The sequence below is a fragment of the Auxenochlorella protothecoides genome (assembly GCF_000733215.1).
Source record: "Auxenochlorella protothecoides strain 0710 contig847, whole genome shotgun sequence".
NCBI classification, from domain to species: Eukaryota; Viridiplantae; Chlorophyta; class Trebouxiophyceae; order Chlorellales; family Chlorellaceae; genus Auxenochlorella; species Auxenochlorella protothecoides.
The window spans coordinates 1-14,444 of NW_011934312.1; the positions used below are offsets into that span (position 1 = coordinate 1).

Consider the following 14,444-nt stretch of genomic DNA (forward strand, 5'->3'; position numbering starts at 1 on the left):
GAGAAGGGAGGGGGGGTCCGGAGAGGGTATTCAGAGCAGGGGGATGCCTGTTGGAGTTGGTGCTACCCAGCTGGCGCATTGGGCTGCTCAAACATGCTGCCCAACACCCCCATTGAAATCCCTTTCCCTCCGTCCCCTCTCAGGCACGGGCATCCTGCTGGCGGTCACCATCATCTACAACTACTGGGAGATGTACGAGAAGGAGAAGGCGCAGATGGGCAACGTGTTTTAGAGGATCATGGAGACTCGGGCGTGGCCTGTGCGGCCCTCCAGCGGGGCCGCGCGCTCGGCCGGAGGAGGTCGCCTTCGCATGCGCCGAGGGGGTGGCCCGCCGGGCCACCCGCACTCAGAGGGAGGGGCCACCCGCCGAGCGACGTGTGTTTTGCGCTGCGGCCCGCCAAACCCAACCTCCCTGCGTGCCCGTCTGCCAGCCCCGCTTTGGACCCCCCGCGAGCCTGCCCGTGAGCATGGTTTAATGTGATTGCTTTCACAGCGACACGCGCAGGCAAGGAGTAGGGTGTCCTGCCCGGGCTCCCATCCGTCTGGCGTCGTGCCAGTGCACCACACTCACAGCTGCTCTGCCTCGTCCTCGTCAGCGGCGTACATGACGTCGGCGGGCGCGGGCGCGCCCGACGCGGCCCCAGCGTCCCCTGACCCCGACACCGCGATGATCTCCTCCACCCGCTGCCGGGTGGGGTCCGCGGGCACGTAGCTCGCCTCCAGCGCGCGCGCCGAGCGCTTGGCGTGGCGCCCGTGCTTGGTGGACAGCATGGCGCCGGGCGCCGTCGCGGCAAATGCGTCCTCCTCCGGCCTGGCGTTTTTTGGGGGGGTGGGTTGGTTGTCATAGCGAATGAAAGGTGGGGTTGGGTACGGCGGTCGCATCGACACAGCACGCACCTCTGCCGTACGGCGCCAGGCGCACCATCCCAACCCTCATAGTCCCTCCCAGACACCCCGCCAACGATGCTCACGCTTGGCTCTGTGCCTGGGTGGCCAGGGCCAACAGCCGCGCCTGCCAGTCCCAGGGCTGGAAGGCGGGGGCCAGCGTGGCGCCCAGCGCGGCCGCCACCTCCGGGTCTCGCAATGGCTCCGGCTTGGCGTCCGGCATGTCCGCGTCCGCCGCATCCTCCACCGTCGCCCCTTCCTCGGCCGGTGTGCCGCCAGGAAAGGGTGGCGTGGGCGGCCCGACGTCGTCCGGCAGCGGCGGGGCGGACCAGGGGTCCAGCTCTGGCACGGCGGGGTCGGGGTGCGCACGTGCGCCGCCCTCCGCCGCCGCAGCAGGCCCCTCCTCTTTGGACGGCAGCGCCGATGCCAGCACGGGGTCCTGCGGCGCGGCGCGCGCGTGCAGCTTCACCAGCGCCTGCTCGGCCGCCTGCTGCGCCTCCATGCCTGCCAGATGGCGCGCCGCGGGGTCCGCGTCGGGCAGGGGGAGCTCGTGCGTCTCGCAGTACGTGTGCCGGTCCGGGAAGGCGGGGAGGAAGTCGGGGATGTGGGCGGGCGGGGCCTGCATGGCTTGCAGCGGTAGAGTGCGTGGTCAAGTGCTGGCGCGAGGCCAGGGGCCAGCGCTGGGGTGCAGCGGCAAGCAGGCCCTTCCATGCAAGGTCAGCGGCAGGAGTTTGCACCTTTGACGGGACACGCCCTCCCAAAACCCATGCGCCCATGGCACTCGCCTCCCCTCGCTCTGCAAAGGTGGGGGTCGGTCGTGTCTTTCGGGCCACCGGGAAGGGGATGATGGGGGCAGGGAAGGCAGAACCCTTGGGCTGCAATGTGGGGAAGGATTGAGACGGGGCCTGAGATCCCTACAAAGCTCAGTGAGGCTGGCCCCATGCGCGCTGGAGCCACACATCCCGGCTATTACCAGATAATGTACTCAATTACCCACCTGAGACTGCTTGAACTCCTTGAGCTCGGTGACGGAGACCCCCATGTCGTTCAGGGCAAAGAGCTGGTGGAGGATGGGCGAGATGGGGAAGGGTGCTGGCTGGGTACACAAAGTGCACAAGGCAGAGTCCTGCGCGATGGATCTCTCATCCCCCAGGGCAGCTCCTACCACCATGCAGCATGATGCTCCCCATCGAGCCACTTACAACGTCCATGGCGCTGGGCTCGGTGCGGCCAGCCAGCTCTGTGTAGGCATGAGAGCTGACCCCCACCTCCTCCATGTACCGCACCAGCAGCTCCGACAGGATGGATGCTGAGGAGGTCTGGAGGGCATCGAACCCAGATCCATCTGCCAGCTTGGCCACGACGATGCGGGCAACGGCAAGGGCGTATTGGTCCGACATGGACCCGGAGGAGTGCTACAACAATTCTACTCGCCAGCAAGTGTGAGGCATGGCATTGTGTCTGTGACAGGTTCAAGACGTATTTGTTCCGAGACGGAATTTGCGGCAGGAAGGCAGGTTGAAAGAGAAGGAGGGCTTGGGCAACGTTTGATCTTCCCTTACCAGCGTCCCTCAACAGCGCGCCTGCGGGGAGGGCGCGCTGCTGTGGGCGAGGAATGACCCCCTTTTTGTTGATACGACACCCGGCCCGAGCTCTTCCTTTCGTGGCGACGATACTTAAATAAGGTGACACTGAGAGTGCTTCGCATCCTTGTACCAACCTTTAGCGCCGCTTTCGTCGGCGGCTCCACCATGGGCTCCGGCAAGAGCAGGAAGACACACTCCAGCAGAAAGGGCACGAGGGTGAACAAGCAGGGTGTTAGGAAAGTTTTCAGAGCACGGCATATAGACCAGGTGCGCATGTAGCAGGGGAGAGGGAGAGGGGATGGAATGTGCTCTGCATACATGCTGTGTTTGCACCCGCAGCGAACTAACATTCTCTCTGTGTTGCACAGGTCTGGGAGGATGTCCGGAGAGAGGGCTCGGAGGTTCATAATGGCAGTGTAGGACCACTGGGCACGACCAGCAGGTGAGCGGAGGGATTGGGATGGTGTATAATCCTCAGCTGCGTGCCATGGTGGCAACAAATGAGCCTCTCACCGCCAGACCAGCTTTTGCTAAAACCATTCCCCGTTTTTTGTCGATAGAGCGGAGCTCGACGAAGACGTGCCAGCGCACGGGAAGTTCTTTTGCCTTCCCTGCAGCCGCTACTTCATCTCGGAGGCAGCGCTCAGCACCCACCAAGCCACCAAGCCCCACAAGCGACGATACCAGGCACTCCAGGGTGCCAAACCCCACAACCAAACGGATGCTGACTGGGCAGGGGGCATGGGGCCACCTGACAATGGACCCGCCACCATGGCTGCAGCGACCATGACAATGGGGTGAACGCCCTCATCACCGATTCCGAAGGCTGCCACGCCGACTAGTCGGCCTGGCAACATGCCGATGATGACCATGGTTGTCGTGCACTGCAAACACAGTGTGCTTGTATAGCGTGGGAGCCGCCCCCATGTGCATTGTAACATAACGTAGCACTCCCCCTCCCGCTGGAAAGCACGCCGGAAAGCGATCATCGTGTCCCGACAGACATCAATCGGGGAGGCATTTCCAAACACTCACACCAGAGATCCGCCAAGCATGCCCTGGTAAGCACGCGCCATGCAGCTCCTGTCCACCAGGCCTTCTGGTGCAGCCTCGTTCCTCCCCTGCGGCGCGGGCTCCGGGGTATGTAATGGGCAGTGGTTCCGGCCAGTGCTTCCCGGGCTGGCTCCCTCCACCCGCCTGCGCCGGTGTCGGCCCCTCCCAGCGAGCACGAGGGCAAGCGCATCCATGGATCCCGCCTCCCTGGAGCCACCTCGCAAGCAGGGCTTCCTGTCGGCCCTGCTTCAGCCCCTGCGTGACTTTGGGCTGGGGGCCACCAGCCTAAGGCAGGCGACCAATGGCCTGTTCGTCATCGCCGGCATCAGTGAGTCGGCGAGGATTGGATGTGGCAGGCGTTGGCATGGGGGACAGGGACAGCCTGGAGGGGAGGGTTGCATGGGCAGTCTGCCGGTTCTCACGAGTGGGGGTGGAGGTTGCCCGGGCGGGGTGTATATCCCAGGGATGGTTGCTGGGGCCTCCGTTCATCCTCGCGTCCTGCATTTCGCTATGCCTCTCCTCACACCCCCCCGCCCTCACACTCCAGGCATGGCCTTCTATGCTGGCCTCGTGGGCCAAGGGCAACAACATCGGGCGGCGCGGGCAGAGCTACCAGGCCATCCTGGAGTTCCCCGTGGCCTGCGGCATCTCGGTGGGCACACCCGTCCGCATCCGGGGCGTGCCCGTGGGTGGCGTGCTGGGCGTGCAGCCCAGCCTGGAGAAGGTGGAGGTGCTGGTGGAGATCCGCGACTCCACCACCGTCATCCCCCGCAACTCCCTGATCGAGGCCAACCAGAGCGGGCTCATCGCCGAGCCGCTGATCGACATCACGCCCCAGCTCCCCCTGCCGGAGTACAAGGGTGGGCTGCTTTGCGAGGGGGGTGGGAGAGGTGGGACCGGGGTGGGGGCTGCTTGGTACCAAGGCACCTGCACCCTCGGCCGCTCCGCTGGCCCTCGACAGCCTCCCCTGGCCTGCCCCCCGCGCTGCTCAGGCAACCCGCTGGACGACTCGTGCGAGGAGGAGGGCAAGGTGGTGTGCCACCAGGGCCGCATCCGCGGCGAGCGAGGTGTGTCCGGGGAATGACCTCTTCTGGCAGTGCAAGGGGGATGGGCAGCGGTGTGCCGCAGTGGGGAGAATAGGCCGTGTGCCCCCATCCCGCCCGCCCTCGTCTCCTGCCGCCCCTCGGCGGGCACCTCCCTTGCGCAAAGCACCGCCTGAACCCCCTGGGCCCCCCCGTAACAAAAGTTTCTTGCACTCGCACCCGCTCCCCAGGCGTGGCCATGGACGACCTGGTGTACATCTGCACCAAGATCGCGCGGCAGATGGATGCCGCGGGGCTCGACCGCATGTTCTCTGCCGTGGACGCGGCCCAGGCAGCGCTGGAGGGCGCAGAGCCCCTTCTCCAGCGCGCCATGGCGCTGACAGAGCAGGTGTGCGGCGGCTTCCTTGCTGGATGTGCGCATGTGTGGAATCTTCAGGGAGAGCAGCGGTGTTTGGTCCGAGCGTCATGCGGTCCAGTAGGTAAATGACCACCCCCTCCCTTCAAATCCCCCCTCCAACCCCCCTTCCACACAGATCATCCCCCTGCTGGAGGAGCTGAGGCAGGGGGGCTTGCTGGGCAACGTGGAGGCGCTGACCTCGGTGGCGGCCGAGGCGGCAGCCGACATCCAGCGGCTGCAGGTGGAGGTGCTCACCGACGGCAACGTGCGTGCGCTCCGGGAGGCGGTCCAGACCCTGACCAAGACCCTTGCCCACATCGAGCGGATAGCAGGTTTGTTTTGTTGTTTTTTGGGAGGGGGTGTCATTGTAGGATTGTTTGATATTCCTGTAGGGGAGAGAAGAGGGATGGTAGGTGCTGCGTCAGCTTGATAATCTTGCAGGAGGGGCCTAAGGGCCGTTCTGGGGATGTACAATAGATGCGAGGCTGTTCTTCGCGGCCGCCTGAGACGTCACTCCTGCCACAGCCAAGCCGCTCCCCATGCCTTCCCTGCTGCCCAGGCGAGTTCGGGACGCTGTCGGGCGACAAGAGGGTCGTGGCCAACCTCAAGCAGTTCATAGAGGCCCTGAGCCGGCTGGTGGCGGACTGAGGCATATTTTGGGAACCACGCTTTGACCCCGAGGGACAGGCGCCTGCGGCTGGTCGATGCGCACGCCGAGCTGGCGGCGGACCCCATCCTCCTCTTCGCATGTGTGAGCGTCAGCTGTCGTTGCCCCTCGATAGCTCGAGTATGCTTGCTCGTTTTCCTCGTTGAACTGACCCACTCAAAAGACGGGGCTGCACGGTGGGCAGGCAGGTACGGGCCTGCAGTGATCTGCATGAACACCGCGTCCTGGCGCCCGCCAGGGCCAGTCCCGGCCGCTCTGCAGCGCCTCAACCCCCCCGCAGGTCCCGGCGCTGCCTCTTCCGGAAGTTCACGTCCTCCTCCGACGGCGGCACCTTGGCCAGGTGGGCCAGCAGGCGGCGGGGCTTCCCCGGGCCGCCGCCCACATCCCCCTGCATCTCTGACCAGGCAGCCGCGCCCAGGCCCTCCACGCCCACCAGGCCGACACGCTCCAATCCCCGGCCACCCGACTCGGCCAGCGCCAGGGCAGCACCGGTGCCCGCGCCGCCCGAGGGCCCCGCAGCGAGCCACAGCCGCCCCGCGCCGTCCACGGCCGCGTCGGTGGGCTGCAGCGGCGCCAGGTCCAGCGCAGCGCCGCGCCAGCTCAGCGCGTGCGCTCCAAAGTCCACGCTGGCCAGCAGGACGGCGTGCCGGGCGTCCACCAGCACGGCGACCTGGTTTGTCCCAGGGAGGGGCACCAGGCCCAGGACTGCGTCGGTGGGGGCCCCCGCCGAGGCCGCTCCTGCTCCCAATTCCGTCGCCGCGCCGGCGTCGTCTGTGCCGGGCGTGGTCCCTGCCCCCGCGACCCCCGCGGCGGGCAGGTCCAGGGAGTCGAGCAGGTCGCCGAGGCTCGGGTCCCAGAGCTTCAGTGTCCCATCTGCGCTCCCGCTGACGAGTAGAGTGGAGCCCTGAGGAGGCATAGGTTGGGGAGGGTGAGGAGCTGGGCAGTTGCAGTGGACATTTCAGGGAAGACGGTCCCAGAATCCCCTGCTCTGATGCAGTGTTGGGAAAGAATCGAGCAGGCCCAGGGCTGATGTACGATCTGCACCCAGCAGGGCTGTCCCCAGACGCAGCACACCCCGCCCGCCACTCCTCCTTTGTTAAAGCCCACGCTCTCCCGCTCTTCCCTGGCCACCTGACACAGCAGCCCACCTCGTGTGTGATGAAGGCCACCGCGGTGACGGCGTCGGTGTGGCCCAGGCAAAAGGACTGGATGTGGGGCGCGCCGTCCATGACCCCGGCGCCGGCGGGCAGCCTGCTGACGCGCACCTTCTGGTCGCGGTCGGCGCTGGCGATGAGCGCGCCGTCGTGGGGGACGGAGATGGAGGTCAGGATGGAGCTGCAGTGCCCCAGCAGGACCTCGGGCACGAGGTCTGGGTGAAGAGGAGGGAGGAGGTGTTGCGGAGTGTGAGAAAGGGTGGAAGGGGAGGGAGAGGAGTTAAGGGGCTGGTAAGGCGTGAGTGGTACGAGGCCACACATGAGGGGACTGGGCCGCCTCCGAGCCCTCCTTCCCCTCGCTCAACAACGCCACGACACACACCGGATTGTTTGGAGGCGAGGGGCGCCACCAGCACATCGCCATACTTGTCGGACAGCAGCCAGTGCTGGTTGTCGGCTGTGAAGGCCATTGACGTCGCACGCTTGGGCAGCTTGCTGGTATGAAGGAGGCAGGCGCAGGGCTGAGCAGCAGGGGTGGGTAATGCAGGGGAGGTACCAGCTGTGAGTTCTGTAAACAGACAGGAGCAACGAGGCTTGCTCAGCGGCCACAGTCGCCAATGAGGGCTGCAATGTACAGCCAAGGGAGCCGCAGCAATGTCACGCTCATTCTCTTCAGTCCGAGGTCCCTCCGAAACCACCCTCACATGGTATTTTGCAGCTCCCAGGTGGCTGTCCTCCATACGTAGAGCACCTTGGCGTCCGTCGATGCCAGGAGGAACTCCCCACTGCCATCAAATGCAAGCGTGCGGATCGCAGAGGGCCCTGGTTGGGGTTGCTGCGCGTGCAAGACCCTGACGGACGAATCATAGGCACTGGGTGGAAGGAATGGAGGAAGTCTGGTTGATGCTAGCGTCATTGGAGGCGGCACCACCCCAGCCAGCCCTGCCAACACTCCCCATGCTGGCACATTGCCACCCACCCTGCTGCACTTCGAGCCAGCACCCTGAGTTCTGGACCGGCTGCCACAGCTACGCTGCCGCTCGTGGGGCTGATGGCGATGAGGGCCCTCAGTGGGTCCCCCTGCACGTCGGCTGCTGTTTTTGTGTCGGCCTCATCGGCATTCTCGCCTGCGTTCTCTCCCTTCTTCCCTCGTCGACGGCCCATGTGGAGGTGTGACTGGGCCCCAAGAGACTGCCAGGGTTTATTACATGCAAAGAATGAGATTTGGTGAGCTTCTTTGATGTGTTGAGTTGGTGCTTGATCGAAAGCTTATTGGCCTTGCGCACCTATGCTTCCCACTCGGAGACTCGCGCGCGCGCCCGCTGGGACCTTGCCGAGAGGGACTGCAAGAACAGCTGCAGACTTGCCCCTGAAGAAACTTCAGTGTCCAGACGTCCCTTGAGATACAAGGATTTTGTCCAAATCTCCAGGGCTTATCTTGCAGCCATCCACTATGTAACATTCCCCTGTGGCAATCAGTGCAGTTCTAGGCATGACTTCATTAATCTGTGGTTCTAGATTCGATCAGATGCTTTGATGTAACACACGTTTGCAACGACAGCACGGCCCATCCACTGCTATGCACACACACGCGTCCTCGTTGCCTTTCAGTGTGGAATTTACCTGCTGAGGTGATGCTCGATGCACGTGGCCCAAGCCATGCATGACTAGATCAACTTGTAGCAGTTCATGTGCTCCTCCGAAACTGCTCCATGACTGTCTACCCACCTTAAACAACACATCATAACGTGAATACCTCTCCTGATCTACTCATTTGTGCGTTGAGATGGTGATAAATGACCTGGTGGAGCAGCATCCCCCAGCAGCGTTCGTGTGTGCTTGATTCACGACTCGCTCGTATGTCACCAATGCAATACACCACCATCTTTTTAGGCATCTCTCTAGTGTGATACCCGTCACGCCTTTGCTCACGACTCAATGACAGGAGCTTGAGCCTGGGTGGGCTTGACATAGCTGACATTGAACGCCTTACATGTGCAGGAAAGCTGGTGGGATGGCATTCTCGGAGAAGTCGAGAACCAATTTTCCCCGCTGACCAGCACCCTCCCCTCCCCTCATCTTCAGGGACAGTTTTGCTCCTGCAGTGTGAAAGAGTTTTAATTTCTTTGGTTTTTGAACTTAATCATCCAGGACAGGGCTGCGTAGGGAGTCCCTCGTGCGCCCACGCCCGTCGTGTCGTTCACACTTGGTTGGGGTCATGTTCAGCTTCTCTGGATTGACGTCCGCCCTCCGCGGAGAACCCAGTAAGGACGATGTAAGTTTGGGAGCGTGACGGGAACCTGAGCGCGAGCTGCACATCGCCTCTTCCGAGATGCGAGGATCAAGGCCGGTCCCCCCCCACTCCTGCTCTGTCGCAGGGTGGAGGATCTCCTCAGGATGGGGCCTCGGCGTCAACGTGAGCCTGGGATGCCAGCGTGATTTCCAGCGCCGGAGTCATTGACCATCTGGAGGGGTCCCTTACCCGGCCTGGGCTCACCTTCAACCAGCCCCCTGCTTCCTCATTTGCAGGGCCTCCCCCAAGTCGGCTGCCGCGGGTCTCTGGGGCTTCGCCTCCACCCTGACCGAGACCGTGAAGCAGACCACAGCGGACCTGGCGGCCTCCATCCACGACACCGACTGGGCGTCCGAGCTGGCGTCCCTCAAGCAGGGCCTGGGCGACGAGAGCGCCGCGCTGGCGCACAGCGCCAAGGCCGCCGCCGAGCGCCTGCCGGTCCTCGCCGAGCACCTGCCAGAGAAGGTGGGCAGCCTGCACACGGATGAGCTCGGCACGCGCCCTGCAGCCGCCTGCCGTCGGGGCGTGGTGAGACGCCGCACAGACACGTCGGCACGCATGACCACCGCCCCGCCCCCCCCCCCCCCCCCCCCTTCCCTTTCCCCACCACCGCACCCACCCATCCCTGCGTCCCCCGCAGGCCGGCACCGCCCTCCAGTCGCGCAAGCGCGGCGCCGCCGGGCAGCTCAGCGGCACGCTGAGCTCGCTGCGCGAGGAAGTGCACATGGGCCTGCGCGAGGGCATCAGCGCCGTGCTGGGCGGCGGGGTCTCCGACACCGCCGCCGCAGCGCCCGCGACGGGGAGCGGCGGTGCCAGAGCCGGGGCCCACAGTGCCGCGGTGGCTCCGGCGGCCCTGCTGGAGGACCCCTCCGGCAGCCCCCAGTTCCAGGCCTGGCTGGGCGAGGGGCGCATGGAGGCCCGGCGCTCCGCCGCGCAGGCCTCCGACCCGGGGCTGGCCGGCCTGCTGGCGAGCCTCGTCCCCGGCCGCCTGTCGGAGGAGGCGTTCTGGCAGCGGTACCTGTACGCGCGGTACTGCACGGAGGAACGGCGCCGGGCGCTGCGGGAGCTGACGCAGCGCTCGCGACGCGTGGAGGAGGTGGACTGGGACTGCGAGGACGAGGAGGAGGAGGAGGACGAGGCGGTGGCGGTGGCGGGCGGCCCCGGTGAGGTCGGGGCTCCGGCAGCAGGGGCGGGGCCGGCGAGCCCAGGGGCGGCGGGGAAGGGACTGGCGCAGGGAAGAGCACCAGGGGCAGGGGACGAGGTCCGGGCGGCAGCACTCGGTCGGAAGTCTGTCGCGGAGAGCCTGGGTGCCGGGGAACCAGTCGCGGCGCTGGCAGTGCCCTGCGCATCAGGAGCAGCGGCCGAAGGCAGCTCGGTGGCGCATGGCGTGCCGAGCCGGGACCAGCCGGCAGCCGGTGGGTCGGCCTGCCCCGGCGAGGAAGTCGGCAGCGTGGCGCAGGCGCGGGTCCTGCTGGCCAAGCCGGGCGCGGTGAGCGCCGCTGCCTCCGCCAGCGCCGGCCCGGGCGAGGGCCCCGCAGGTCGCAGCGCCGAGGGGGAACCGGAGTCCGAGGAAGTTGCAGCCCCCACGGCAGCGGTCACGGCTTGCGGAGGAGGACCCAGCTCGCCGGACGGAGCCGACACAGCGCCTGACCCCGCCGGCCGGGAGCAAGCCCTCGCAGACGCCCTGCTAGCCTCGCCCGGCCCGCTGCCCGCCAGCCCCGGCAGCAGCGGGCGGGCCGTCGAGGACGCGGCCAGCACCGCCTCCCGCCACGGCCCCAGCACCTCGTGGTCGGTGATCAGCGAGGGCCCGTCGGGGGAGTCAACGCCCATGGCCCCCCCCCTGGCGCCCGCGGTGGGGAAGGCCTCCAAGGCGGCCAGCGACGACGACTGGGGCGACGACTGGGAGTGATCGTACTGTTCCCTGTACCTTCCGTCTGTATACTAGATGTCACCACTCTCGTGCCCTCTCTGCACCGGCGCCTGTTGCCGCTTTGTTTCATGGATGTCTGTCCCTCAACATGGACATAGCGCCGAGGAAAGACGACGCGCGCTTCGTCAGGAAGCGCACCGACATGATGCAAACAGGAGATATCCTCCCCTTGAGTCCCACTGACCACCCGCGTTCTTGAATGATGTTGTGGAGGTAGATTCTGGGATCCTGGGTCGGAGTGCTCCTGAGTCTCCCGGCACACTGTGTGTCTAGATCACTTCTTGGCGGTCGCAGTATATTCACATACACCATCACGTGCGGCTGGTCGGGTCTCCACACACAGGAATGAGGTTATAGCCACCACTCATGTGCACAGTCCACGGCGCTGGTTGAATACTACCTCCCCTGCCCAAGGATGGCGTCGGAGGAGGACGGGGACGACATCTCCCTGCTGTCGGACAGCGACACGGAGGCGGAGCCTGCACCCGTGGCAACCAGGTCATATGCACCCTCAAAATCTCAGATTCAGCCTGGCAGCCAGGGGCCCACCCTCTGGTCCGAGGTAGGGATGGGAGTGCTGACCTCCCGCAGGCAGCACCCACTGGCACTGCACAACAGCCCCAACCCACGCATGGGCTGCCGCTCCCTGCTCTGTCGCCCTCCTCGCCGAGTGCAGACAGAATGTTCCCCCCCAAGTATCCTCAAGCTGTGCTATCGGCCCCGCAGGTGAACACGGAGGCCCTGCAGCAGCTTGCGGCATCCATCGTGGCCGTCTCCCTGCCAGCCGGCGACGATGCGGCGCTGGGTCAGGCCCTACCCCCTGCCACCCCGGCCCACCAGCCGGTCCTCGGCGGGTACGAGGAAAGGGAGGCGCGTCCCCGCGACCCGCTGGGCCTGGTCCAGCTGGACGCCGCACTGCGGGCGGCGCTGGACGGCGAGGGCGCCGGCCCCGCGCTGCCGCGCCAAGTCAGCGCCGACGCGCGCGCCGCGGCGGCCGACGACGGCCCCTCACCCTACGAGCGGCTGCTGGTCACGGGGCCCCACTTTGACCCTGGCCTGTACCTGGCCACCATTCACAAGGCACGTGTGTGGTTTGGGGATGGATGGATGGATGCTTCAGATCCATAGAGGATCAGAAAGCAGTGCAGTAAACCCTACGCACTTCAGCACAGGCCGCTGTGCAGCGCTGCGCCTGGTCCGGGGCTTCAGAGGCCTCTCTCGCCCAGCTCATCTAGCCCCGCCCCCTCCCTCCCTCTGCCATGCCCTCCAGGACACCACCCTGGCCGGGCTGCAGATGGGCATGCGGACGCTGCAGGCGCAGCTGGAGGAGCACTCGGCGGCGCTCCGCGGCCTGGTCCGCGACAACTTCGGCCGCTTCATCTCCAGCAAGAGCACCATCGACGACATCCAGGCACGCCTGCGCAGAATTGAGGCCGGCGGCGCCGCCAGCGGCGCCCCCTCGGCCGCCGTGCTCGCGGGCGTGTCGCGCGCGCGTGCGGCCGCCGCGCGCGCCTTTGACGGCACGCACGCGCGCGCGCAGCGCGCGGAGCGCATCCGTACCGTGCTGGGCCTGCTGGGCCGGTACGAGGCCTGGGTGGGGCTGCCGGGGCGCCTGCGCGCCGCGGCGGCGGCGGGCGCGCGCGGCCGCGTCGCCGCCGAGTATGCGCGCGCGCGGGGGATGCTGGACCAGGCGGGGCGGGAGGAGGAGGGGGCGGGGGCCTGGGGCCTGCTCAGCGCTGAGGTGGACAAGGTGAGGGACGAGAGGAGTCTCGGGAAGAGTGGGGAGTTCGATAGTCTGGGAGGAGAGCACCCGGCATGAGGCAGGTGGTTCCCGAGTGTCGCGGAGTGGCCTGCCGCTGATGCAACGCCCCCCCCCCCAAACCACACACACACAAACTAAGAAGAGCTCCATGCTGCACTTCGCTACAGGCCGCGGGCGAGGCAGCCGCCCAGCTGCTGGTCACCGTGGAGTGCGGCGGGGTGGACCCCGAGGAGGTGCTGGACGCCATGCGCTCGCTGCTGGCCTTGGAGGCGGCGGGGGTGCCCGCCGCGCAGGGCTGCGACCCGGGCGGGTGAGGCTGAGGCTGGCACTGTTCGGTCTGTTGCAGGGCGGCTGCATGCGTATGAGGAGCCGAGTCCGGGGTCCGAGGCACAGGGGCAGAACACTGGGCACGGGCCGGGCCAGACAGCGCCAGGGAGCCCTGCCATCGGTACAACACTCAACTCTGGTGCCGAGGCCTCGCAGCTGCCAGAGTCTCGACTTCTCGGAAGCACTCGATCCCAGGGCGCTGCCTCACCCCATTGTGTATGAACGTTGACCCTGGAGGGGGCCTCCGCACCCCACTCAAGCCCCACCCATCTGCCTTTCCGCAGGCTGTTTGTCAAGTCGCAGGAGGGCCAGGTTGGCGCCATGCTGGAGGCCCAGCGCACACAGCGTGACGCCATGCTGCACGCCGCCGAGCAGCAGGCGGCCCTGCAGCGCGAGCTTGAGGTGAGGAGGGGGCTTGGCTTTGGTGGTGATTTTCGGGGGGAAGGGGGGGCTGGGTGAGGGGGGGTGGGCTCAGAGGCACCACAGTGACGCCGTCTTTTGGCAATGACATCGGGCAAGATGAGGGAGCAGGAAACCGCCTGCCTTCCCGGTGTCTCTAAGTCGGGGGGAGCAGACACCTGCCTCATGAGGGCACATGCCGCCGCCTCACCCACCTGCCCCACCTCCCACCATCACGCAGGAGGAGGCGACTGCGTTCGCCAGCCTGGGCATCCCCCGCAAAGCCCACGCCCGCCGCCTGAGCATGTCGGTGGCAGACGACACCGCGCCGCCGGGGCCGGGCGCGGCGGCCGCGGACCCCGGGCCCGGGCAAGACGCCCGGCCCGCTGCCGTCGCGCACGTCGTGGAGCTGACGCGCGCCCTCCTCTCCTGGCTCCCCGGCTTTGTCGCCGTGGCCGGCCCAGGGCTGAGCGGGCTGGCGGACGAGCTGGCGGAGGGGGCCGCCCCGGCGCGCGCCCGGCTGGCGGCCGCGGCCGACGCAGGCGCGGCGCTGGTGGCCTCCACCGTTTCCACGTACAGGTGGGCTCGTGGAGTTTCATGGGTTTTGGGGATGACCAATCTTGGCAAACACTGTCAGGTTGCAGGGGATGGTGAGGGGTCGCGTCCTGCGCCACGCTCCCTGGCCTCATTCCTCCCTTCCACCATTCGTCCATGGCACCGCAGCGAGGCGGTGCACGCGGTGCTGGACCCGGACCCTTCGCTGGGCGCGGCGGTGCTGGACGAGCTGGCCGAGGCCTGCGAGGCGCTGGAGGGCGTGGCTGGCGGCGCGGGCCTGCCCACGCTGCGCGCGCTGGCCTCGCACGCCGCGCTGAGCACGCTGCGCTGCCTGGAGCGGGACCTGCACGCCGAGGGCGAGGCGCTGGCGGCGGCGCTGCTGGCGCCGCGCGA

The 14,444-nt window shown here is 66.7% G+C and overlaps 4 protein-coding genes across 4 annotated transcripts; 2 read left to right on the forward strand and 2 right to left on the reverse strand.

Annotated features, from left to right (window-relative positions):
- Positions 1–346: 346 nt before the first annotated feature.
- Positions 347–2,285, reverse strand: F751_0092 (Transcription initiation factor TFIID subunit 8; the record flags this gene model as incomplete). Its single annotated transcript, XM_011401731.1, has 6 exons — positions 347–455; positions 656–811; positions 972–1,504; positions 1,719–1,760; positions 1,883–1,945; positions 2,088–2,285. 6 exons carry the CDS (start codon positions 2,283–2,285, stop codon positions 347–349), a joined length of 1,101 nt encoding a protein of 366 aa, XP_011400033.1.
- A 1,431-nt stretch (positions 2,286–3,716) lies between these two features.
- Positions 3,717–5,612, forward strand: F751_0093 (Protein TRIGALACTOSYLDIACYLGLYCEROL 2, chloroplastic; the record flags this gene model as incomplete). Its single annotated transcript, XM_011401732.1, has 6 exons — positions 3,717–3,836; positions 4,072–4,384; positions 4,517–4,591; positions 4,798–4,955; positions 5,101–5,296; positions 5,524–5,612. The coding sequence occupies 6 exons, from the start codon at positions 3,717–3,719 to the stop codon at positions 5,610–5,612; spliced, it is 951 nt and encodes a 316-aa protein (XP_011400034.1).
- Positions 5,613–5,896: 284 nt separating this feature from the next.
- On the reverse strand, positions 5,897–7,255 carry F751_0094 (tRNA (guanine-N(7)-)-methyltransferase non-catalytic subunit wdr4; the record flags this gene model as incomplete). The annotated part of the gene is made up of 3 exons (XM_011401733.1): positions 5,897–6,535; positions 6,780–7,000; positions 7,168–7,255. The coding sequence occupies 3 exons, from the start codon at positions 7,253–7,255 to the stop codon at positions 5,897–5,899; spliced, it is 948 nt and encodes a 315-aa protein (XP_011400035.1).
- A 1,748-nt stretch (positions 7,256–9,003) lies between these two features.
- Positions 9,004–10,987, forward strand: F751_0095 (BSD domain-containing protein 1; the record flags this gene model as incomplete). The annotated part of the gene is made up of 3 exons (XM_011401734.1): positions 9,004–9,026; positions 9,315–9,606; positions 9,719–10,987. The coding sequence occupies 3 exons, from the start codon at positions 9,004–9,006 to the stop codon at positions 10,985–10,987; spliced, it is 1,584 nt and encodes a 527-aa protein (XP_011400036.1).
- Positions 10,988–14,444: the final 3,457 nt, after the last annotated feature.